Raw genomic sequence first — 26,358 nt, 5'->3', positions numbered from 1 at the left:
CTGGGTCTTTGCTGGATTTGTCCTGATTTTAGTATCTATATTCAGATACTGTTCATCTGCTGTAGATAGTTTTTTTTCGCCTACCAGTTCTTATTTTGCGCTCACCGTGTCCCATTTTAACAATGTTTTTAAGGCCACACTGCACACAGTTTTGAGATATGCCAAGTCTTTCCTTGGGAATCATCTTAATGCAAAAATACTTTCTCATGTCTGTCAAAGTCAAGTGCATTTTTCACAGATTAAATTAAAGAAATTGGATTGTTTTTTCTGTTTTTGCGACAGGCTGCTAAGAATAAAGTGCCTAAAGATACAATTTAAAATTGCTTCTTTGCTAAGTTCTCTGTTATGAGTAGAGACCACGCTGGCTCATCCCTTAAATTAGGTGCCTGTTCACTGCATCGTGATTCACTGATTCATCATAGGTCAGTGTTAAGTGGCTCAATAAAAAGGTAAAGTGAGGAAAGTATAAAGAAATGAGGGGTGGCTTAAGACTTTTGCACAATACTGTGTATTCAAATGAGGTTAATTTGAATGGTGGCAGGGGATCAGATAAAGCCTAGTAAAATCACAATGGCTCCTTTCATATTATCTATTATCTATTGTCTGTTGAGAAGCTTTAGGATTTGGTCCCAAATGATATCCTCACTTCACTCTCCACACTCTCTACTATTAAGCTGTTAAAAATTCACAAATTTAAGTCATTGTTAGCTGATATGAAAAAATGTATTTTCTCCTTTCACACTGTACATTTTTCAGTGATTAGACATGACCTTACTGTGAGAAGGTAAGCTAATAAATCTACACCATAATAAAAGATAGGCTGCTTTCATTAACCAACTGCTTTTAAATAAATTATTTGCTGTTTTCTATTTTTCTATTTCTTCAAGATGTGCTTACACTTTATGGCTTCATATTATTTGTATCCCCAGAATTAGATGCTGTTCTAGGGTTTGGTTACTCGACAGATACATTAAAAAAAAAAAACAACGACAACAACAACTCACAAAACAGCACCTGTAGACTAATCATGACCCCTAGACTGGAGAAGAATATCATTTTAAAAAAAACAAATATGCAGGAATTACAAACAATAAACCCAAATGAAAGTTGTATGGGTGTATCATATCATATCATATCATATCATATCATATCATATCATATCATATCATATCATATCATATCATATCGTATCATATTCTGAGCTGCCAGAGAGCAGGGCCAACAAACTAAATAATGGGTTATTTATTTTTCTAGGGGTTATTTTTATTTTTCCTATTTTCAGAAATAAATGACCTGTTCTCTGCATCACCTCGGGCTGCTGGTATTCACAGCGAGAGAAAAAAACAAACAGAATATTAAAGTAGGAAATTACCTATTACACTAGCGGAATAATGTTTCCTTTACAGCCCTAGTGAGGAGGTTACTTCCCAGTAAACTTCTCATAAAGCATCAAACGGCATCGGTCTCTAGAGCTCCGAGTGACGTCACTGCGGAGGATGGTGTCGTGACGTCGGCAGTTCAATACTGACATGAACTGAGTAGGAGGGAAGCGGATGCATCAGCATCAGCCAGATGTGGAGCGGTTATGGCAGGGAGGGAGGGGTGGGGGGCTTGGATCAATAGTAAAGCTCAAATAAAGCTACAGCAGCACGTTTTAATTCATGGGAACCAATATTGATAAGGACTGATAATTTGTCAGTTTGGTGAATCAGAGAGAGAGACAAAACGGGTATGATTTTGTGTTGAAGAAGTGCGTGATTTGATTTGATTAGGACATACACAACTAATAAAGAGTGAGTGGAAATGCTGTGGAATAGTCTGGGCGGGAGAGTGGGGGTGTAGCCCGTGAGGCTGTGGTAATATCAGAGAGAGAGAGGTGGGGGGAGAGAGACGCGGGTGGACAGTGTGATGCTGCGCGTTATCTACTGGCTAAATGAGGGTTGTCTTTCCCAGTTTAGGCAGCAGGGCTTCTCCACCCTTTCCAGTAAGGATCCGTAATTTACACGACAACAGCAGGGCGCCTGTCGGATCTCCACTGGACCCTGCGCTGCTGGATCTCCCACAGTGCTTCTGCTGCTACTGCTGCTTCATTACCAAGCGCTTAACGCCGAAGGAGGACGAGGTCTGGTTTCCGTGCCATGTGCAGAACAACATGTATGTGTGAATTCACGCGGTGACAGCGGAGGGGGGAATGGAGCAGTTGTCATCAAATTCCTGCAGACGCACCGACGGTGATACTGTGGAGGCTGTCGTGTAGTGAAAAGACCTTCATACGCAGCGGCCAATCCTAGAGATTTCGGGAGGTTTTGACAGCCAAATAAAAGGGGGGAAAAGAGGCTCAGCGGTCAGGTTTCATGTCAGCCACAACAATGGGGTAAGTGTGGTTATTATCCCACAGACTGACTAGTTTTCTTCCCTTGTTTTCTGTTTTTACATCAGCTGCAGCTGCCTCTCGGGGTATGAACTTGCCTGCCGTGAAAACACAGCAGGCAAAAAATAACGACCGGAGACTATGCGTAAAAATGTACCCAAATTCTATATCACACGCCTTGCGTGGCGTTTAATAGAGCGTGTGGTGGATGCATGTTCAAAAGGCTGTATGACGTGTGATTACGAAGTGCTCTGTTCACGGCCTTGATGTGCTGCACACTAAACAAGGCATTCATATAACGAGACAACTTATTCATTTCCTCCATGAAGCAGGCCTGCCGTTTTCTAGGTTTAAAAAGGAAGAATAAACACAAACATAATGCTTAACATAAACCTCATTCAGAAGTTAAGTCTAGCTTCAAACTTTTAGGATCAAAATACTCTGTTAATCTGCAGTCATTCCCAAAGTGGGATTATACCGGTGGGTCTTATAGGGGCTTTGGCTGTGTTTACCAAAATAAAGCAAAGTTTAAGTTCTTTGTTATTCTTTAATTCTTCAAATCTGACACACTGCAGTATGAAAATGAGCTGCTTTATCCAGGTCCCTATGTTTACCCCCCTACTTCATTATAGGTAGTTATGAAATTCTTAAAGAAATCATGTTAAAGGGCAGCATTTGTTCTTGTATACTCCCAGTCACAGACAGTGTGTGATGAATTGTACATGCTGTTCCTGCTCCAGAGAAGGGTTTGAACAGTCAGAGGCAGGGGGGTGTCATATATAGCTATGCTGCACTGGGCTCTGTAATGACAAAAGGTGGCTTTCTGTCTTTTTATGGCAGCACAGTGACCACTGCCATACACATCCTCAACAACAGGCTTCCATCAGTGAAACAGCCGCCTGGTGTGCACACAGCGCCGCTCATTTGCATATCCCCTAACCCCGAGCTCAGCGGTCCATTTCCCCCACCAAGCCTGCCGTTCATTAACGGCTGTCTCCCGCAGTTCATTGTGATTAATTGCACAGCAGGGGGTAAACAATGTGGCACAGGGCACAGTGCGATTCTAAGGCATCAGCCAAAACTCCTGCATTAACTATTTACAATACTCTGGAGGCCTCACAGTCGCCCACTCTGCCCTCCCACAGTGTGGGCTGCACATCATTCGGCCATGTCCCACTCAGCTTCAGCTCTCCACCAGGCTCTGCCATACTGGTGACTAAGTTACTGTTATGCAACTGACTCAATGACTCAATTGATCTGCAGTTGGACTAATTGTAAACTCGGATTAAAAGCACCGCGCCGCTTGCAGTGTCTGAATAGGTGCAGATAGGGTGTAGTACACAGACAGATAAAGTTACATTTAACTTCCAGCCTCGAGTGGTTTTATTCCAAGCCTTCCCCCAGCGCTGATGGTGATGGCACAGAGGATAACATTAGAGATGTCTATCAACACCCTCTCTGGTATTCACTCACTTCCTTTTGCAAATACAATCGATGCACAGACAGACTTGTTTCTCTCTCTGTCTTTGCCTTTGCTCGTTTGCACATGTTTGTGTGTGTGAGAGAGACAGAGAGAGAGTATGTGTGTTTACAAGTGTAAACACAGACACACACACTTTAGGTAACCCAACTATTCCCGGTAGACAGTGCAACAGTGACTTGTCCCATTATTAACCTCTCTCCACCTTAAATAAGATCTACTCCATCTCAAGCGCTTTTCTGTTCAAATAATGAAAAACTCTGGAAATGAGGACATGTTCTATGGGGTGTAGGTGGCAAGGGAAAGTGAGATCTCTTGAGATGGGGCTGTTTCATTATTATGCTTCTGTTTCAGCTTTTTGCCTAGCTAGGGGCAGCTGCACAGTTGAAGGGGACACACTGGAGTAGAAACTAAAGCACAGCCTTTTGTGCTATAAAATGTGTGAGCTGAGACTGGAAACCGTGCCCACATCTGTGCATCAAACCCCTGAAGCACAAGAGGCGGTGTAGGCAACACCTTTTTCCACTCCCGGAAATCCAGATGTGTGTATGTACCACAGAACATTTGGTACATTCATACGCATGGTGTGCACCATAGCTTGGCACCATATCCTAAAGGGTGCAGTGGTTCACCCCCAATTTTTCCCCCCCACTTTGTCACATTTTGTTCAATTCAGTCTTTAAATTCCCGATCCACAAATGTAGCGCTCATTGCCACGAAAAGATGTTTCTACTATTTAGAAGTAGTTACAGTGAAATCTGCACACAAGAATGGAATGAGCATTACTGAGCCTCACAAAGACGTTTCTTCTGTTAGGAGATGTTTTTCAGATCTATTTTTATTCACTCCTATTGTGCTGGAGTGAAGGCAGACACAGCTCAAAACTTGTGAAAATAAAATCAGAACTATCAAAATAGTAGTATGAATAGTATTCACCCTTTAATTCACAACACCCTTGGGGTAGGTGACCTGCCCCCGTCAATTAATTTGTAGATAGGACTTCTATAAACGCCAAATCTGAAACGTGTTCCTTATCACGCTTAGAAAACTGCTCAGCATTAACCCCGTAAAGCCTGAACCCGTAAATTATTGCCAGAAAATTCTAATTTTTGAACCTTCTGACAAATTCAAACAAACACACAAAAAAAGAAATATCAGTTTGCATATTTGAGATTTTTTTTTCTATAATTTCAGCTACATTTTGTAGAGAAAAAAATCACACTCATGATGTAGAGGTCTCAAAAACTCATGTGTCAAATGTGAGAGGCAGTAATTTAAAGGGATTTACTGTGGTTTTTCTTCTTTACTGTTATAATGGATGGTCATATTAAATATGGCCAAAATCTCAAATAATGAAGTAAGCACATGTGCAAGTAATCCATGTGAACTAAGACGTCAGACTTTAGTCTGCTCAAAATGCAGATTCAGAAGTTTTTTTGCTGCTTTTGGCTCCCTCTGTTAAAGAGAAGGGGCAGCCACAATATGATCATTTCATGTTTCAGATAGAGAGTAACCCGAAGGCCCTGCACGAGATAAATAAGCATTATTTTGAGCTGTGACTCATGCAAAGCTCCTCTAGCATAGTACCAGAAGATTATGATGATTATGGAGCTGGGAATGACAACACCAGCTCCCTTTTAAAGTCTCATTTCATACCGTATTAAAAACCGAACAAGTATTATCTCTCCATCGTTATGGAGAGATAATACATACAATGAAGTCAACAGAGTGTCTCGGGCACACAACCTACTCGTGAAGCCGCTTGACACTTTGGCGTGCTTGTGTTGTGTTCCCGAGCTGCTCAGATTTGAGCAGCTCGCAGTCGGTTCGCATGCTCGTTTCTGCCACACTGTGTTGCAGTTAAAGCTTCCCACTCTTCTTGTCTTCTCCTACTGGAAGATGAGTGGATTTATCAGTTCTCGAGCTTCTCCTACATTTATCACCTCCTCCACATTTTCCTCATCCCTCCCTTCTTCTCTCACTTTATCACTCTTCCTCCCTCAGTCATTCTGCCGGCCCCGTCTTTCTCTCTGTCTTAACATTCATGTTCCATCACCTGCCCTTGTGTCACGCAGTGTACTCTGCATGCTAAACGCCCCCTCCTTCTCCTCCTCCTCTTCTTCTTCTTCCTCTGTGTTTTTCTTCCTCCTCCGCACTTTGTTCCTTCCCACTCACATCCCACTGAAGTGCGCCCCCCCCCCCCCCCCCCCCCCGTAGCATATATTTACTTAGTTCATCGGTGATGGGAAGCAGGTAGGGTCTCATACCTTTCCTTGCAGCTTTTGTAGGCACTTTCAGTGCGGGTCCCCTGTTGATAAAACAGAGTTCATTGCTGGAGTGCAAGAGGATCAGCACGTACCGAACTGACCTTCATGCCATCCCATAACTGCTAACTATGCCAGGCTATTGGCTCAGGGCAGATCACTGTAGACAACAAAAAGGACTGCAATGGGGGAATGCATGATGAATCTGAAGCCATTATGGACTGGGCCATCTTTTAAAGGAAGGCAGAAGACTCGAGAAATGATTCTTATGCACATTTTGCAATCAAATTCCCTCATTTATTTTGCTTTCTTTTAAAAGTTCAATTGTAGGAGTGAGTTCTGCTTTTTCTTTTCTTGACAACTAGTGGGTGTCATTTTGGAACAAAACTCTTTGGCAAAGGCATTTATGTAAAAATGAAAGCCCAAGAACGAGTATGTGTTCGGCACGCACACGCACACAATCAAACGACAAGGAGAGGAAAATTTGCCACAGCTTCATCAAATTATGCAATGAAAAACGACGCGAGTTGCCAAAGCGGCTATTGCACAGATCATACCGACAGGCCGTGGTTGTGTGATGTGTGCTGGGAGAGAGTTGAAATGACTCACAGTACCGCCACTTACACTGCTGTCGATGATTATGATAATTCGCGCACAGCACTCCACAAGCAGCTTTGTGGAGCGGCATTAATCATCCCAGATTCACTCCCTGACTTCCTATACTCCACATTCCCCCCCCCCATCATTCTCCTTTCTGCCTTTTCTCTCCCTTTCCCCTGTCTTCGTGTTTTTCTGTCTTTCCCAGTCTTGGCTAATCACACACAGGAGGGGTGCTGCTGTTGAATTTTAATATTCATTTATACAGCAAGCCTTTGATGTCCCCCATCACCCCCTCAGTGCAGTGTAAGCACTTCTCTATCTCGTTCTCTGCCAGCACTGCCAGCCCAGAATATCTCCCTCAGCACCCTGCGCTTTGAGTTTGTGTGTGTACTGACTGTAGATATTACCCAAGAAGCCCCAACAATGGTGCAATATATGAGGGCACTGTAGGAGCAAACGGGGAGAGGAGGGGGTAAGTGAATGAAGGGTGAAGGTTGCACAGGGGCGATGGGTTGTCTAAAAAATTTTTTTTTAAATGACTGTTATATAATTTTCAGCCCTAATAGGGGCTAATCTAAGCCCTGGCTTGAACGTCACACAGAGGTCAAATAGGAATTAAGACATCTCAGATAAACCCGTAATAGGGGGCTGGTCATGTGCAGATGATCTACACAAGTGCAGACCCCTTCCACGCACGCACACGAGGATGCAGATTTAAAATCCCATCATGTTTGTGTCGTTGTTTTTGTATGTTTGTGTGTGTGGAAACTGCAGCTCAGTGGGGTGTGTCTATGCTAGTTAACTGTGGCCTACTGTCTATATTTAGCCTGAAACCCTCTCCTTTCCTCCTGTGTGACCCTCGCTTGGTGCTGCAGGCATTCCCATATCAGAGCAGAGAGACGGGGTGCTGCCTTGCAAAGAAAGAAGGACAGAGTGTGTTCTGGGTAGACATCCAATATGAGAGGAAGTTTAGGTTTAACATGTATGATTGAACTCAGTTAAGCCAGCTTCTCATTCGTATACAAGTCACTGAGTATGTAGTAACTCGGTGACAGCCTCTGTGTCTGTGGTGTAACTATGGAGGATGGTGAGCTGGTTGTTCATTTACCCGGGCGATCTGACTCCCCTGTGGGCAGCAGGGGTTTCGTTGCTGGCGGCGGGTTTGGTGAGACGTTGGTGTTGCGGCACAAAGAGGTTCACCACTTCTTCTTCGTTCCCTTCAGGGAGCAGCCCATCTACAGCACGCGGGCCCACGTCTTCCAGATCGATCCCAACACCAAGAAGAACTGGCTGCCCACCAGCAAGCATGCCGTCACGGTTTCCTACTTCTACGACAGCACGCGCAACGTCTACCGCATCATCAGCCTGGACGGCACCAAGGTGAGCGGCTCATCCGGGTTGCTGATTCACGTCTTACCCCAAATGTTGCATATGAAACACCGGCTGCTTTTCATTTTTGCCAACTGTTGTGGTTTTATTATGATGTTCCAGATGTTTCAGTGTAATTACCTCATCAGTCATCAAACAGGCTTCACTGCAATTCACTGAGTTTTAATGGTGTTTATAATTTATTATATTTGGAAACTAATGTGCAAACACCTCTTAAGAGAGCTCAGGGTTTGTAGGACGTCCCGAGACCGGCAGCTCATGTTTCACTCATGCAACTGCTCTTTAGTGTCTATCTGCACTTCTATACTTATATCTTAGGATATTCTTTTTGTTAGATATCCAGGAGGGGTACTTGGTGTGATTGGCCCTAGCTTTGCATGACTAAGGGCAGATTGGAGCTCTTTATAGGCACTGCACACATGCACGCGCCCTGCCTGTTACGGAGAAAGGAGGGGTGAAGCTAAATTAGAAAAACAGATGACAGTGTGAGGAGAAAAAGAAATAGAAACAAGGAGACACATACAGAAAAGAACCAGGTCTTCAACATGGTCAATTTAGCAATCGTCTCATATCATCCAGCACAAAATAGATAGCTAAGTTCAACTGTTATGTAACACACACTCAGTGACTTCTCCCCTTCACTAATAAAGCATCGTGCATTGATGCCAACTAGAATGCCAAGCATTACACAACACTGCTAATTGATCAGCCATTAATTTGTCCTACATTAGTGTTTTTTAACAAAGCCAGCTGAATTATGTAAAAGAGGTACACTTCAATTCTGGTTCATGGAAAATGGAGGAAAAGGCTGAAGATTTCTGGTGTTTCTTTTCTTTTCTCTAGTCCGTCTCTCAGTATTTTCTGACTTTGACAATCCCTCTGTTGCATTGAGTCTCTTTGTTTCCCATTGAAGATGTGAATCTCTATAAACCAATCATTTTAATTTTTTTTCTCAATCTTCTTCATTTGGCTGGATCCTTTAAAGGTCGCCGCAGCAGATCATCTACCTCCATTTCACCTCATCCTTAGCATCCTCCTCTGTTCCACATCCCTCTGCATGTCCTTTTTCACTATATCCATTAAATGTCCTCCCTTTATCGAATATATCCACTATCCCTCATGCACATGTTATAAACCATCTCAACTTTGCCTCTCTAACTTTGTCTCCAAACTTTTCAACCTGAGCTTTCCCTCTGATGTTCTCATTTCTAATCCTGGTCACTCCTGATGAAAATAGTAACGCTTAAAGAATCTTAATAATCTATTTAAAATGCCTGGATACTGTAGTGTCTTATTAATATCAGTGTATTTGTTAAAAGCCACGTTCAGTGTTTGTGGGATTGTCTGTAAATGGAAGCTGCTATCTGCTATAATAATAAAAACAACAACAACAAAGACACGTCACCATCATGTTCTGAACTGCACACTTTAAAAAAAAAAGATTTAGGTCTAGAGGGGATTTCTAAGGCACACAGTACCACAGTATTTGTTTAGACTAGGTGAAAGGTTGTATTTTTAGAATCAAATAGTTATTTGTTCTATAAAATGAGAGAAACTGAGAAGTGAAATAGTCAAAAATCGAATTAGTCGAAGAATCACTTTGATATTTTATTTTGAAAAGCAAAGATACCTTCACAAAGACCTGAAATAGTTAGTTACTTACAATCAAAGATCGAAAAAGTTGATTCTGTTCATCTGAGCACGTATCAGGATATAATCGAACAGAGTCACTCTGGATCAAGATGTAAATAAGAAAAATAAAGAAACTAGGCTTTTAGCTAATGTGTGTTCCACATACATACAATGGAGAGTTTCACCAACTTTCTCACTTTAAATCTTTCTAGCTCTCTGTTTGGTACCTCCTGTCGTGATACACACAGTTAATTTGATGCATATTAAGTGGGTCTGCTCTTTTTTTTTGCAGGCAATAATCAACAGCACCATCAGCCCCAACATGACGTTCACAAAGACCTCACAGAAATTTGGGCAGTGGGCGGACAGCCGAGCTAACACTGTCTATGGACTGGGATTCTCCACTGAGCATCATCTATCCAAGGTACCACCCCTATCCACCCAAACACTACACACACACACACACACACACACACACACACACACACACACACAGGGATGCACGCACACACACTCAAACCACCTCTACTATAAACCTTTCAGCATCAATCACAGAGCTTCTTGCTGTTTCTTCTTCTTCTTCTTCTTCACGGTCCCTGAGAGAGGATGGCATTTCAGCTTTCTTTCCTCTGCTTGCTACAGTTTCTCTCAAAGCGTAGCTCCTTCGTTGGGCAGTTAGTCCTGACTGGGCGTTCTGTGTGTACAGTATACGAGTGTTTTCACTTTTGAGCTGGTGATTTCTCTCCTCTGCAGTGTGATTAAGCTCTGTCATGAACCAGGCACACTCACAGCATCCCGACTGTTAGGACACCTCATGCACACACCCAGGCACACACACACACACACACACACACACACACACACACACACACACACACACACACACACACACACACACACACACGTTACTACCAAACTCAGCAGTACAGACACGTCGTCTGTGCCAGGAAGGAGAGGATAACGAGGCTGTTAACAATACTTATAAGCATTCCTTGTTTTATACCGCACAATAACTCGGTGTGGTCATGTGACCTGAAGGTTGCTGAAGGTCAAGTGTTCTTTTCCTCCATCTCAAAATCCCTCAAACAAATTTCTCGCTCATGCTTCGTCAGTATAAAACTCCCATTAGCAGAAAAGATAGGAGCCAGTGGTTGTGCTTCAGAGTTTAAAGTGGCGCACTTTGCATTTCACATGCTGGTTTACACCAACTGGCTTCAGTGTATTTATCATGAGAAGAACTACATAACCTGTCCTCTTTTTGGCTCTTTTTTTGGCTCATGACTTAAGAAAGGGGCCAAAACTCTGGATTTCTCAGCCTCGTATGTTCTTAATTTGACGGCTGCTTTGGAAATGGAGCACTTCGGCAAGGACTAAAGGTGCTGTGCACAGCAGTTTGTCACTAACTGGACTCTGCTCAGTGGCCAGGTACCAAATTATCCAATTATGTGTCTGTAAGGTAGACGGTTGCTGTATTACAGTAAGACAACTGCTTGGTATCACTGAATCTTATTGTGAGTTTATGCAAGTATAATTTATAATCTTAATAAGACATTATACATAAGTAAAGCTTACAATAACCTGCACAGTCAGTTCAGTTTATTCATCCAGCCATTTGTTTCCACTTACCTAATTCTGGGCTGCAGGGTGACTGGACCCTGTCTAGTCTGTTATAGGGCGAGAGGAAGGGTACACCTAACCTCAATACAGAGGATGAAAAATTAACAATAATAATAATGATGATGATCAACAAAATACTTTTCTCAAGTTACTTGCAAATGCTCAACATCAGTGTTTTAACCGACTTGCAGGCAGTTAGTCTGTGAACAGGAACTCTAAGAAATACCTGCCAGCCAAGTGGAAGTATTTTCTTTCTTTTAAATTAGAAATAATCTAATTCACTTCTCAGATAACCACAGTGCCAAAACTCCCGAAGCACTTAAACTAAACTTATGCATTTAAAGCACAGAACCAGGACTATTATATTGCACTGAAGTAAAATGATATTGAGTTACTTATTGCAACTCCACTAATGGCGGACACAAGACCGACTTCAGCTGAGTCAATTTGATTTTCTTCACCACTCAGCCCTCTGCAGTACTGTATATACTAAATTAGTGTGGGAGTCGCATCAGTGATGAACCACACCCTAAAGGGACATTGGGGAGGTGGGCTAGTGTGTATGTGCCAGAGTGTTTATATTTGCTCAAAGCCCCTCAGCTGAGCTCGCCTTACCGCTTCAGCCTGGCTGAATGTATCTTTGCTCTCGACCAAAATAACCCAAGAGATCAACTTCAGCCGCTGACAACTTCTCATTACAGGAAAAGTCTAAGAGGAAAATGGCACAGTTTGGTTAGCTCTAAGTATGTGTGTGCATGTCCAATGGAAAGGTTGTCATTGGAGACCCTGCTGGGTCATATTTCTGCAGAGGAATTATGGGTAATTCTTCTCAAAATTCAACTGCAGCTTTTTAATGGAAACAGCTTCTCTCTATACGTCACAGCTGACCTAATACGTACTGAGCTCTTTCTTTCTCTCACAGCCCATTTAAGTCCATTTATTCTGCACATACAGATGCATACATACTGCACAGATTAAGCCACATTATTGTAGGAAGTACAGCACACAATCACTCACGCACTTGTCCTCTGTGTCCAGTTTGCAGAGAAGTTTGCAGAATATAAAGAAGCAGCAAGACTTGCTAAGGAGAAGAGTCAAGAAAAGATGGACATGGCCACATCTCCTTCTCAGGTATGTTCAGTATGCCCTAACTTAATCACAACACCACCACCACAGTACTCTTACACGACTACTCATGACTACTGTCACAGTCATGTTGAGTAATAAACACTTATAAGCAGGAAAAACAATAATTTTACCTTTAATTCTATTTTATTTGACCAATTTTTATCTGCAAAAAAACAAAAAAAACCTCAAAATAAATAAAAACAAACAAGCAACACCTCTCCCCCAAAACTTACATATAAATGCCCATGGTAGTCTGTTGTTATGTGGTTCCTAGGCAGATGTAGCTAAAATTACATTTCCTATAGGTTTATGGACTCCAGTTTTGAAGCATTATGGTTCTGGCCATTTTAATTTGTTGTCACCACATGTCACGGGTGAGGGTGGAGTTGAATGAGAAACAAAAGGGCACTGCACAGCTAAAGTATCCATGCCCCCGATGAACTTTAAGTTGAAGTTTATTTATATAGCGACAAATCACAACAACAGTTGCTTCAAGGTTCTTTATATTGTAGGGTAAAGACCCTACAGTATTATGGAGAAAACACTAAAAATCAGATGATTCTCTGTGAGCAAGTGCTAGGCAACAGTGGGAAGGGGAAAAAAAAATCACCTTTAACAGGAAGAAACCTCGAGTGGAACCAGACTCATGGAGGGGTATTTATCTACCATGACTAGATGGAGGAAAAAGAAGAGACAAAGGAAGGCATATGGAGACAGGGCAAACCACTCACTGTGGGAATAAGAAGACTCTTATTGTCTATTTTTTCTCTAAATGCTATCTTAATTAGAAAATTAAGTTAATGCTATATTTTAGAAGTCATTATACTAGCAACCGATCCCATGAACTCATCAGAAAAATATTTATCTGGATATAGAAGTAGGTTTATTTCCGCCAAAGCTTCAGAACAAATAGAATTAATTTTGCAGCCAAAAGAGTCGCCATCTGCTGGCCATTAGAATGGCCGCAGGTCAATGTATTGGCTTCACTTTTCTGACCCACCAGTAACATCCATATTTTATATATAGTGTGTGGGCATAAGCTATCAGTGTGGTACATATTTTTTCTACATGTATCTGTGCCATAGATTACAAAAAAACTGTGCTCATTGTGGCAAAAAATTAGCCTGTATGCTAGCCTTTAGGTTGTGGAGGAAATGATGATAATAATAGTAATAATAGAGTGTTTTAAAGTATTTGTAACTGTGCCAAAATCTGTTAACCGGCTTCATGTTTTTTTCTTATGGAGGCTAGGGGAGCAGCCTCCTGCTGTACTGCAGCCTACTATATGTGCCGCAGCCCACATAGGTTAAAATGCTACAGTACCATGTGAGGAAGTCTTTTAATGAAGCCAGGAGAATAGCTGCTCCCTCACCTGGGGTTGAAGTCTGCACTTGCAGCTCTCAGCACTACCTGCAGCTCTCAGCACCACCTGCAGCTAGAGGCTGCGAAGCTCTACACCAGGGTCCCTGCTGAAAGGTGGTGTTTTACCCACATGCCTGCTGGCTTTTTATTCTGACCTCTAGATCCTCTCCTTTACCTCGTCTAAATGAGGTAAAATAAAAATTAATCATGAGACACAAATTATTCTACTGAAACAAGCTGAGAATAGAGCTAACTTCTATATGCTGGTCCCAATAGGCCGAATCTCAGTGGAAATGCATCCTGAACAGATATTAAATCATATACTAATGAATGCGGAGCACAAAATGTAAAACCAGGCATAATCTTCCTCTTATCTCTCACTTCCTTCTTGCCCATTAGAGGCGTACAGGCAGCATTATTGTGTTACTGTATTGTGCCCAAGCCCTGAGTCTTAATAGCTTTGTTTTATGTAAGTGCAGCAGCCAAATCATTTGTCTCTTGTATAATCCTGGGGTTGTATGGGATATAAAGATAAGAATTAATCTGTAATTCTCTAATTTCCCAGTGCTATAGACTGCTAATTTAATGTCCTGTAGGAATGTCAAAAATTTTAGCGACACAGTAGTGAGAGCTTTAACAGTGAGAGAGCGCCTCCCGTTTTCAAAATATCATTGCTTTGTTTTTAAATCTTGTCGTAATTTTATAATATCACAGACATTATTATGTTTTTATATGATTTTAATAATATAAGCTTTATATTGGGTACTGTGCTAAAGTCTGATTTCTTTGAAGTTCACTTACACAGAGGCAGAGTTTGTTGTAACATTGTAAAGTGCTTTCTAGAGGTCTTTCTTTGGACATTGGCTGCTTTTTCACTGACCAATTCCAGAGGAATGCTTTTTTTGATTGCTAAACCACTTTACACTGATGTACAACAGTGAGCGTCTGTAAAACATGGAGGAGGCTCTGTTATGTCTTGGAACTGCATTTCATCCAATTGAGTTGGAGATTTTGTTAAAAATGATGGCACTTTGAACACAAAAACAGACCAGCAGGTACTGATCCACCATGCAGTACCATCTGGAAAGCATCTGATTGTTAACAGCTTCATTTTTTATCATGAGAATATAAAACTATGAGTCTCCCCAGCCCGCAGACATCAAAATTACTGAAGCAGTGTGGGATCGCTTTAAATTTTCTTTTAACTTTGACTTTCAAGCTTTTTAGAATTTTACAAACTCATAAATGAATGAGGGGTGGCTTAAGACCTTTGCACAGTACTGTGCATTAGCTATAGTTTATTTGAGTGTGTGGAAAGGAGCTGAAACAATTAACTGTTTAAATAATTATTGAAAGAAATGTAAAAAAGTTTTTAAAAATGTTTAAAATAAAATTTTTTTTGGTTATAGCTTGTTAGTATGAAAAAAACCAAGACATCTTATCTTACGGTGCTTAAAATTAGAGGAATAAATGAGTCGTTTTATTGGGAAAAATACTTGATGGGTTACAAGCTCATGATAACTACTATCTATTACCCAGTTTTCTTAAACACCTAATGCTATTTGTCTTGAAAATTCAACCACTGTTTGCATGTTCTGCTTGATTATTATGTTTAACTGACATTAACAGCTGAATCACCGTGTCCACATGCAGGAGTCTCCAGCAGGCGAGCTCTCATCACCTTTGACCCCGGTGACTCCGCCCATGGAAAACATCAACGGCACAGATGAAATCTGTGACACGACTCCCAACTCAGACGCCCGTCCCGAGCCGGCACAGAACGCTCTGGCCTTTGCACACAGGTACATCCCACATTATGATGTGTGACATTAACGCAGTCATAACCACGTGAGCATGCAGCTGCTGTCACAGTCATATCTAACACAAACAATGCCAAAATAACAAAATTAATATGATTGGTGGTTTGTCTGCTGTTTGTCTGAGGCACAGACGTGTAGCCTGCACCTCCTTTCTTTATGCGTGTTCACCTTTATATGTTGCATGTCAGCATGGTCGTGAACGCCTTCTATTCACCGCTACTCTCTCATGTTTTTCCTCTCTAGGGAGCAGTTTAAGACTTGTCGGGTCTGCTCTTTCTGATAGGGATGTCAGTTCAAGTCCTGACTACTGCGACACCATAACTACGCAAAACAAACAAACGAACAGGAAAAAAAATGTTCAGGATCAAAGCTTTCAAAAATTAAGAGCCCGATTGCAGATCAGCAACAGGGAGGGTGCTCTTTCCAAAAACCTGATGCACTGCCTGTTTAGCAACTTTTAAAAAGTAAGGTTAAACCAGCACGCCAAAACTCCAGTAAGGACGAATGCGGTGATATGGGCGCAAGAGTTCTTCTTGAATTATGATCAGTGATATTTACACACTGGACCAGCAAACGATGTAACTTTGAGTGTTTCTCAGGTCTGAGAAATAATTTCACTTATTTATTTTTGTTCAGTCTGAGCATGCTCGGTGAGAAAACTCAAGCACATTTCTAATTTTGTGTATGCTACTGCGATGCAATAACATCATGTCAAATTCAAATCTCTTGACTGAGTAGGTGTTGGTGTCACCTCTATGCATGCACCAGTACTGTTGTGTACATTCCTCTGAAATGGATAACTCATGTTGCTTGTGATTGTTAATCCTGGTTCATATTCACCAGACTGTGTAAGATTCAGAGGTTAAAGAGTCGTGTAAATATTTTTGTTGTGTACAATGGCTTTCTGAAAAGGTGCAGTTGTGCGAGGCTCATCGCCAAAAAGTTGTCGATGAAGCATTTATGTAAGACTTATATAACACACTGTGGGTAGTGGGAGGCAGAGAGTGCAAGACAGACAGACAGAGACAGAGAGTATGTGTCAGAAACTGGGAATAGCGAGAACGACAGAGAGGGAGAGGTGCTTGTATAAAGTCTGTACATGAGTCACTCATACCTAAACAGCACAGCACCAACTGCACACACACTCTCAGCACAATAAATAAACTGAACAGACAGGAATGGGCAATCAGTTTGAGTTGTTCAACTGAGTGTTTTTCTTTTTTTCTGAGGAGAGGAAATGTTATCCAATGTCACTTGTAGTCCACTGTACACACGGGTCTTTTTATTTGTAAAACCTCTGTAACTTGTGCCACTTTGGTTATTTCTCTGGCTGCGATTCTTATTAATTAAAGATATCAATCAATATCAATCGCTTAATGTATTATCATTCTTTTGTTTTTTCATTTGTTTAAATACTGGCATGTGACTGGAGAAGCTTTTTAAATATTTTAAACATACATTTTGAGATCTTGAATAGACTTAGAAGTACTTATTAAGAACTTATTAATGAGGGAAAGTCTGTGAAGTGTATGCTCGCAAAATCCTGCCACCGCACGATGATGTCTGTGAGGCTTCACGGATCTGTGAAGTGAGAGCGGGATGTAGAGAGGACACCCACTGCCTGCTGCAGCCTTGCTGCTCATGTGTCTATTAATGCTGCATGCGTGGGAGACGGGGTCGACTCTCTGCATTTGCGATGGCAAGTTGTGGACGTAACAAGCGAACCTCTGTCTCACGTGTTCTCAGAGGCATATGCAGTGAGGGTAGAAGCAAGAGCCATCCAAATATTTTACCACGTAACCCTTCATTTTTCTGTCTCTCGATGATTCACACTTTGCCAGTCTTATATCATCGGACTGTTCTGCGAACCGATGTGAAAATGTGTTTTTTGACAGCTGGTTGATAGCAAAAAGGAGAAGGGGCAAAAAAGGAATACAGTGTTTTTTAGTGTATTTTATGTGCTTAGTTCTATGCTATTTTGTGGAGACTCAGGCGTCAGTGTACAAAAAGAGTGGAGACCTCTGTGATGGCTTGGCTTGGCTGTATATCTGTTGATGACGATGTTGATCATCATAGTGTATATGTGTAGGTACCGCACTGTTGCTTAGCGGGGCTGAGTAGGCAGGCATGTGTGGGAGCAGAGGGCAGAGGGAGGAGGGATGAAAGAAAGCAGGTCCACGAGAGAGTTTTTATATCCGGACGTGAGCGTGGCTTGGCAGGTCTGCACCGGACTCGCTTTGAATGGTTTTCTGAATATTGTAAGACCTTTTTTGTTGGGACTGCCGGGGCTGTGTGTGAATGGTGCTCTAATGTCGGAGGATGTAGGCGTCTGTCAGTGGGTTTGCGGTAGGCTTGCATGAAAGGAGACCGTGCCAGTGTCTCCATTCCACTTGTGCTGCCATGGCAACTGCTCAGCCTCCCCGCTTCTTGAAGGGCTGTGCGAGGAGAAAGAACCTACCTGGCAACCAGCAGTGGTCAGGACGCGCCAGAAACATAAGAGAGCTGCAGAAATAAGTTTACGCTTTGTGTTCGGTATCTTTATTGAGATGACGCTTGAGATTGTGAAGCAGCAAAGCAAAAAACAGAGTGTTGATGCTCATGATGTATTGGCAGTGTGTATAGATCAGTGTGTGTATGTATCTTCAAAACACAAAAAACTTTCAGAATTTTGCTTGAAAAATAACATTTAATTAAAAAAAAAAATACAATTAGTAAAATAAAAATGTGAATCTGAGACTGGATTAAATCTGCTCCTTTAATGGCTGCCTTAATGATACATATCATCACAAAGAAAAAAAGAGTTAATTCCATTGTATTTACAATTTCAAACTGATACAAACAGGAAATGATTTTTTTTAAAACATCACATTCATTTTTACATTTTAAAAGCACCAGAAATCAAGAAACACCAACTGAAAAACATCTATTTCTATTAACATTTCTGACATGTAAATGATAGTAGTTCAGTGGCACAGCAGTATTAAACTTACCCTCATTGTGTCTCACACACACTTTCCTCTCTGCCCTGCCATCCTCAGCCAGAACAGTGCTCAGGTGCCCCCCTGAAACCTCTGAGCCAGACTCGTTTAATGAAGACGAACACCAGTGTCAAAACATCTTGCACTCTCCAGTTCTCCCTTTGTCGCTCTCCCTCGCTGTCTCCGTCTGTCTCCGTCTTCACATCTTGACGTCTTGCCTGCACTCTGGCTCTCCGAGCTGGTGCAGCGTGGGGTTTATACATTGGCGGGGAGGCATGCCTTGGTGACAGCTCTGCTCCATCTGTGTATGAGCATGTGTGTGTGTGTGTGTAGTTGGGGGGTTGGGGTTGTGTGTCTGGTAATATGTGCATGTGTAGGATGAGGTGTCGTCTCCCTCCTATGCGTCACACATGCAGACACACTTGCGCTTACGGAGGGGGTGGCTGTTGTGTAAGAAGTGAAGGCGCCGTGGGAGTCCTGAGTGAATTCTTTCTGGGCTTTCTCGCTTTTACTCTTCGCAGAGTGGGTGTTACGGAAAAGTGGAGTGCTGCTGCAGTGTGTGAGCATATACAGTGGGCTATACAGTTTGTGTGTGTGTGTGTCAATGAGGGGGTGGAACAAAACAGAACTGAAAACATTGTTATGGATCATACAGACCCTCATCACCCCTTGAGCGAGCTAAGCTTCCTTTTGTGTTTGCACCAGTGTGAAAAATTACAGTGAAGTATGTGTGGGAGTAGGAGTTCCTTTTTCAGGGATACTTGACTTGATGCAGGTGCTCGACAGAGTTTAGATCTAATGGCGCCAAAGTCAGACATTATGTGAGAGACAGGGAATAGATGTTACATAAATCTAGAGATACTGTATGCAGTGTACAGATATAACAGGAGAGCACATAAGAAACATTTCCCTACATAAAGTTGCACTTACTAATACACTAGGAGCCAGATTTTCTTGTGTGTGTGTGTGTTTTTTAAGCGGTCCTGAGCAGTTTGTTCACCAGGCTTTCGGAAGGTGTTTCAAAGTTTTTTTCTTTGGACATTTCCAGTCCAGTTCTTATACCTGAGGGTTTTTGAGCAAAGAAAGCCACCTTATCCAAAGAATGAATTGTTGTGTCAATGCATAACAGAAGCAATTTCAAATTGTATCTTTAGGAACTTTGTTACTAGCACCCTGTCACAAAAACACATAATATGTTTCCATATATGTAGCAAAATCTATGACATGATGCCAAAAATCACACAGTTTGGTTAAACGCAGAGCTGTTTAACCAAAACCTTAGCATAACTTGGGATGTTGAGAAGCACCTTCGGGAAACCAGGACAAATGGAGAACAAAAGAAGTCACAGGCCTAAACAAAAACTATCTATAGAACATGATCTGTGTCTGAAAGTCATGTTCGAAAGAAATATGAAAAGAAAAAAAAATCCAGAAAAAATCGGACACAGGCCTGACTGTTTACTGAAGCCTCATCAGAAATGGTCTCAGCGGAAGCTCAGGAAAGACTGAGGTGCACTCAAAAAAATAATTCATTGGATGAACAGAATTTTATCTCGCCACTTATATTCCATCTAAACAAATGGAAATCATTTTATATTAATCCATCTTGATTGTGTTGTTTCAACACGATATATGTTTGTAAGTGTAACATAATATTAACATTAACATTCAATTAATTTGAATTTTATTCAGTCAACATGTTTGTGCCAAGTTAGTCTAATTAAATTAATTTAAATTCACGTTATATTGTTTAAACACTTCAGCACATCAAAAGTCAGTCTTGTTACATGAACTAGTAAAATATTTGTTACACTTCTGTTAATCTTGTTGAATGAGCAAATGTAACTTATGTCTGTAGTACATGTTGTGTTCATATTAGACAATGTTCAACAAAAAATTCACCGGATTTACAACAACTTCCAATCTATCCATCCTCGTATCTTTGTCTGGGCTGCAGAGGGCACAACCCTGAAGTGATAGGGTACACCCTGGACAGGTCACCAGTCTATCACATAGAGACAAACAACCATTTGCACTCACATTAACACCTTTGGGTAATTTAGAATCATCAGTTACCCTAACCCTAATAACTGCATGACTTTTAACTGTAGAAGAAACCAGAGTACCAGAGAACCCATTGCAAACTTGACCAGATTGTGGATTTGAACCCAGGACCTTCTTGCTCTGAAGCAACAGCGCTAACACCATGCCCTTGAGCTGTCAATCCAGACATAACAAAAGTATGGAAGCTATGCTTGATGCAGAATTTTCTTTATGTTTTTGTCCTTGACAGGTTAAACCACAATAAATAGCAACAGCACTTATGTTGCCATGGTTGTCTGCCTCTTATAACCCCAGTGATTTTCCTGTGGTTTGAAATCTCGTGTGATCTTGTGAATTTCGTGAGTGCAGGCAACTAACCACACTTCCTAGATTGTATCATGTCATCTGAACAAGAACAAATTAAGTTGCAGATCCAACATGATTTGATTGCGTTCACCATAGAAACTTGACAATATTTTGTTCAAATGACAAGTTAACTTGTAAATGTAACCACCCAGTTTCCTTTTTTTGAGTGTATGACAAGTTACACAAGAACTGGACTGAAAATCAGTGGCAACAGATCTTGTGCAGTGATGAATCTAAATTTTAAAATTTTGATTCAAATTATCATCAGTATGCACAGAGGAAGTCAGGAGAGGTACAACAGTGAGTGTCTACAATCATCTGTAAAACATGGTGGAAGCTCTGTCATTAGGCTGCATTTCAGCCAGTGATGTTGGAGAACTTGATAAAATTCATTGGAATGACAAAGGATTTGAGTCTTTTACATAATACGATACCCTTTTTAAATGTGGAAAAACACTGCAAATGCATTAAAAACTTAGCTGACAGAGAAAAAAACCCAAACAACAGTGGAACACTATCAGTCATTGGCCTCCCCAGTGCCCAGACCTCAACATTACCTGAAGCAGTGTGGGATCATCTGAGAACAGAGAATTAAACAAAAGACAGCCAGCATGCAAAGAAGAGCTTTGATTATCTTTCCCGAAATCTGAAGAAATATTCCTGAAGACTACTTAATGAAATGTCCCGACAGTTTGCCTGAGAGAGTTCAGGCTATGTTAAAGAATTAATGTGTTGCATAACAAATATTGACTTTCAGGCTTTTTAGAATTGTACAAACTCTGCACCTATTTTCTATTTTGTTTGCTTGTATAATATACTGTTTGTACATATTTAAACAGTATATTGTTCCCCATTTATTATATATATATAATATATAATAAGATATATACTATACAGCTCTGAACCTATGAATGAAAAGGACAAAAATCTTTTTTTTTTGTAGGCGCATGAAAATCAGTCACATTCAATCACTTCGTCATCTACTCTGTGAGTAGCTGGACCAGATTAGGCTCCAGCCAGTCTAAAAGATATAATCTCAGATTATAGCTCATCTGGCAGACAGCTGCTTTCACAGCTACTGCCCGTGAAGTGCTGACCTCCAGCCTGAGTGCCCACTGCAGTCGTTGCTCCATGTTATCTCATGTTTGTGTATTTAGGAATATTCTTTCTAAAAGGTATTATTTGTATTTTATACTGTGACATACAGTTTCATGGTCACGTAAACACAAAACAAATCATACTGACCATTTCCATCAGTTAAATTATATCCCTCTGTTGTGTTAACAGTAACAAATTTACCAGATTAGCTGGTAAGATTACAGTTAATAGCAGATTTGATAAAATGCATTCCTTTACACCCAGTCGTGTTTCTATCAATTCAGAGCACTGAGTTACATTTCTGGGGATTTATTATAACCCTAACCAGAGCTACTACATTCCTAATCCTAATCTTAATCTTAACCCTTAGTCGGACTTTAAACCAAATCTTCAGGCTAAAATCTGTGGGCCTGCTCTTTGCCCCGAAAGGGTCCTTAAAATGTGAACATTTGTCGCTCTCCTCCAACTTTCAGGAAAACTGGCCTGGAAGCTTTTGTGTAATCTTGTTTACACACAAACAGACAAATAAAAAAACGTAACCTTCTTGGTAAACTGAAGTAATCAGCTCAGTGAAGCCCAATAAAAGTACGGATTACAATGAGAGATGCAAACCTTATTAGATGTACAATGAAATGATCTAACACAACAGAAAATGATAACTATGAAGTATTTTTTAATAATAATTTGCATTATTGTTCGATGGATTGATGGATTTTCACCATGCATTATCATGGAAACACGAGCACTTATCATCTAATGTCACTGTTGGTGAACTGACAGCATGTGTTTCCCTGTGTTCTGCAGCCCGGCCATGACAAAACACTGGGAAGCTGAGCTGGAGGCACTAAAGGGGAACAATGCCAAGCTAACGGCAGCTCTGCTGGAGTCCACTGCCAACGTCAAACAGTGGAAACAGCAACTGGCCGCCTACCAGGAAGAGGCAGAGAGACTACACAAACGGGTGAGCGAGGAATGGGGGGGCCACAGGGATGCTTGTTTGTTTTCATGTGTGATTAAATCATTTCAATTTAAAAAGGGGTGATCATTTGGTGGGGGTGCTCTGAAGTTGGGATGAGAGGGAAAAAGAATAAAAGAGAGCTGAGTGTAAGCATGCGGGAGAGTCGTCTGGGAATGAGACAGAGAGCCTGTTTCTGTTACACCGGTTCCTCTCTGGATCTGAATAATGATGTCCACAATTTATTCTTGCAGGTGACTGAACTTGAATGCCAGAGCAACCAAACCCCAGTGATCAAATCCCAGAAGACTGAGCTCAACCAAACCATAGAAGAACTAGAGACTGCACTAAGGGATAAAGAAGAGGTGTGTGTGTGATTTTTCCCCAAAATGAAAAGGCTCATGCATGTTAAATTTAATTTACACAGCACTTTACTGTTTTTCTTACACCCCCCAGGAAATGGAAAAGTTGAAAGAAGAACTGGAAAACATGAATGACCTGATGGAGCAGAAAGACACACTCACCCAGAAACTCGAGGTGAGTCAAAAGAGTGGGACGGTCTGTATCTTCTATCCTCCAAAAAATCGCCCCACCTTAACACACTAACATGCCAACATCATCTCACTGTGCGCAGGAGACGGAGCTGCGCAGCCGCGTGCTCGAGGAGCAGCTGGCGGGTGCAGAGCAGAGGCTGGAAGAGAACCAGGAGGAGCAGGAGAACTTTAGGAAGAGCCTGCGGACGCTGCTGGAGCTGCTGGACGGCAAGATCTTTGAGCTGACGGAGCTCAGAGACACCTTGGCTCGGCTCATAGAGGAGGCCAGCTAGAAGACAAAGTTACCTAAACTTCACAGACAGAGCCATATAACAACTTACTCTGACACCTACCCACTATGCCCCCTTTTCCCCTTCACAACCCACACAGATTAAAATGAGACACTGCCCACATTCATATTTCAGTCAGAAAGGGCAGCTGTTCCCCTGTTTTTTTTACCTTGCAGGCATCCAGTTCCTGCCAACCGCAGGCGCTCCTGTGGTTTGCGACGATGCAGGGTCTACCTCAGCTTGCCTTCTGATGGGCTGGTGTAGGCATAACCTCGGCTGAACTGGTAGTTAATGCCCCCCCAACCTACCCACACACACACAGACACACACCCACCCACCCACACACACACCCTTTCGCAAAGAGTTAACTTGAGAACTGTGCCTCAGTGCCATCTACTGTTTGACTGGGAGAGCTGCACCACAGCTTGCAGCATCACACCACACCGTCACCCCCCTCCCCCTGCTTCCACTCTAAACTGCACCCCCACCCCCACCCCACCCCCCTGGAGGGGAGCGTTGAAAGTCATGTGGAAATAATTGCTGTTAAGACTCAGAGAACTGCGCCAAAGCTGCCAAATCCCCCCGAAAATATTGTCCTCTAACTAGCAGATGCTTTGATCCAAAGTGACTTACTGTACAGACGAGAACTGAACAGAGAAGCCCCATGTTTGAGCTCGGGCTGCCAGAAGAGAATTAAAGGATGACTCTCAATACAACAAATCAGTCAGTCTTACCTATTTGTCTGGAGTAACATCACAGCTGCCCCCTCCCCACACCCCAAATCCCAACCTGGGAAAAATATAGTTCGGTTTACTTCTGTATGTCCGCAGCCAGTTTAAATTCCTATACGATAGACGACTACTAAATCTTCCAGAGGCATTGTTCATGCCACACAGAAAGTTTCGGGTGTGTGTGCCCACGTTATATTCAACATGAAGGATTTCTGCATCCGGACTGCTTCCACCATCACAGACCTGTCTTCCTGCCAAACTCAGTGTGGTGTGTGTTTCTGAACAAGGCCTGACATAATGTGTGCCTTCAAGCACACATGAGTGGAGAAGTGTTTGTATATAATATGTGTGTGTGTGTGTGTGTGCGTGTGTGCAGAGAAACATTGTGGACAATAAGGCCGCCGACACTTAACACACACACACTCACACACACTCTCACACTGAGCAATACCAGACAGGCTCTTTTCGACACCTTCTATCCAACTCTATCAGGTACTCTACTCAGTGGACTCATGCAGATATAGGTCAAATGCAACTAAGCTGGTCTCCCCCTGTCCAACAGAAAGTGTACTACTTTTGACCGTAAAACTGTGTGGCAGCCCTGTCTGGTCGAAGTAGTGCATCGTGAAGGGCTTCTAGAGTGTCATCTTGGTGTTCGTAAAATCTCCACCCTCAGTGAAACTGGCCGCAGGTTTTCACTCCTCACTGGTGAATACAGAACTGCACTCAGTTTCTATTCTTTTTTTACACAGAATATAACACTGATGATATAATTATAGAAATGTATAAGACAACTTTCTACTCATGACTGCGTTTAAATGAATGGCTGGAAGACTCAAAATGCAGTAACGCCTTGGGGTGGCTTATTGTTGTGTATTAACCTATGAGTGTTCAGCCTGTAGGTTGAAAACAGCAACAACAAAAACTCTTCTGTGCATTTTAAATGTGTTAAAAACACAGTTTTACACATTCTGTACCCAAATATAGACTTAACGTATACAGCAGCATTTATGCAGGTAAAATCTAAAGCTGTACCTTGAACTCGCTTCCCTAAAATTGACTCCATTTCTAAAGTGCACCTTGTTTGCGCTTTATTTCACTGTCATAACTCCCTCTATGTATTAGATTTGTATTAAGTAATACCACAGCAGCTTTCTGCAGGTTAATACACTGGAATAAGTCTCATGTAAAGGGAAATGTTACTTTTTTTTTCTGGTTTAACGTTGACGGTTGAGTGACAGAGACGGAGTACCTTAATATTAATGCTATTGTTAATGAATGCCTTTGTACAGTAGTGGATAAGAAGCTTTTCATTCTCCTGTTTTGTAACTTATGGTATTTAAATGTAGGTATTATTATTGTATTTAGAGGTATGAGAAGACTGGCAATATTTTTGACTATTTAAAGTAATTTTGAACTCATGATATTAAAGAGGTACCTCAGGCCAACGATGTTCATAGACTGGTGAGACTTGTGAGTTCGCAGCTGAAGGGATTTATCACATGCCGGTGACAAACGATCAGGAGACATACTTGTTGGTGCTTCAGCCAAACTACACCCTCTGTTGAATTCAAAGTCAAAGAAACACACCTCTGTGAACTAAGAAATGCTATGTTTTTTATTCAAATACAGTGACCGCGGCATTCAGTGTGTGCAAAGTGTTTGGGCTCTGGTTTTTTTTAATTGAAAATATTCAGTAGA

At 41.7% G+C, this 26,358-nt stretch overlaps 1 protein-coding gene across 3 annotated transcripts; it reads left to right on the top strand.

Moving 5' to 3' along the window:
• Window positions 1-1,886: 1,886 nt before the first annotated feature.
• On the top strand, window positions 1,887-26,259 carry homer1b (homer scaffold protein 1b). Of its 3 annotated transcripts, XM_063490728.1 has the most exons (9): window positions 1,887-2,374; window positions 7,939-8,095; window positions 10,029-10,160; window positions 12,392-12,484; window positions 15,497-15,645; window positions 22,953-23,109; window positions 23,358-23,468; window positions 23,560-23,640; window positions 23,738-26,259. In XM_063490728.1, exons 1-9 carry the CDS (start codon window positions 2,355-2,357, stop codon window positions 23,927-23,929), a joined length of 1,092 nt encoding a protein of 363 aa, XP_063346798.1. In that variant the 5' UTR covers window positions 1,887-2,354; the 3' UTR covers window positions 23,930-26,259. The 3 variants fall into 3 exon arrangements, with proteins under 3 accessions (XP_063346798.1, XP_063346799.1, XP_063346796.1); XM_063490726.1 differs by lacking the exon at window positions 1,887-2,374 and having other exon boundaries at window positions 7,725-8,095; XM_063490729.1 differs by lacking the exons at window positions 22,953-23,109; window positions 23,358-23,468; window positions 23,560-23,640; window positions 23,738-26,259 and adding an exon at window positions 15,907-16,986.
• Window positions 26,260-26,358: the final 99 nt, after the last annotated feature.

The sequence above is a fragment of the Pelmatolapia mariae genome, linkage group LG12 (genome assembly GCF_036321145.2).
Source record: "Pelmatolapia mariae isolate MD_Pm_ZW linkage group LG12, Pm_UMD_F_2, whole genome shotgun sequence".
In the NCBI taxonomy this organism is placed as follows: Eukaryota; Metazoa; Chordata; class Actinopteri; order Cichliformes; family Cichlidae; genus Pelmatolapia; species Pelmatolapia mariae.
Note: the sequence above shows the minus strand (reverse complement) of the source record. Positions and strands in the feature narration are given on the sequence as shown.

What these genes read in the sequence shown, in the direction of transcription:
- homer1b (XM_063490726.1), top strand. Translation starts at nt 7,793, where the DNA reads ATGGAGGATGGTGAGCTGGTTGTTCATTTACCCGGGCGATCTGACTCC. An exon ending in TCAGCCTGGACGGCACCAAG is followed by an intron (nt 8,096 to 10,028) that starts GTGAGCGGCTCA and finishes TTTTTTTTGCAG; the next exon opens with GCAATAATCAACAGCACCAT. An exon ending in CACTCACCCAGAAACTCGAG is followed by an intron (nt 23,641 to 23,737) that starts GTGAGTCAAAAG and finishes CACTGTGCGCAG; the next exon opens with GAGACGGAGCTGCGCAGCCG.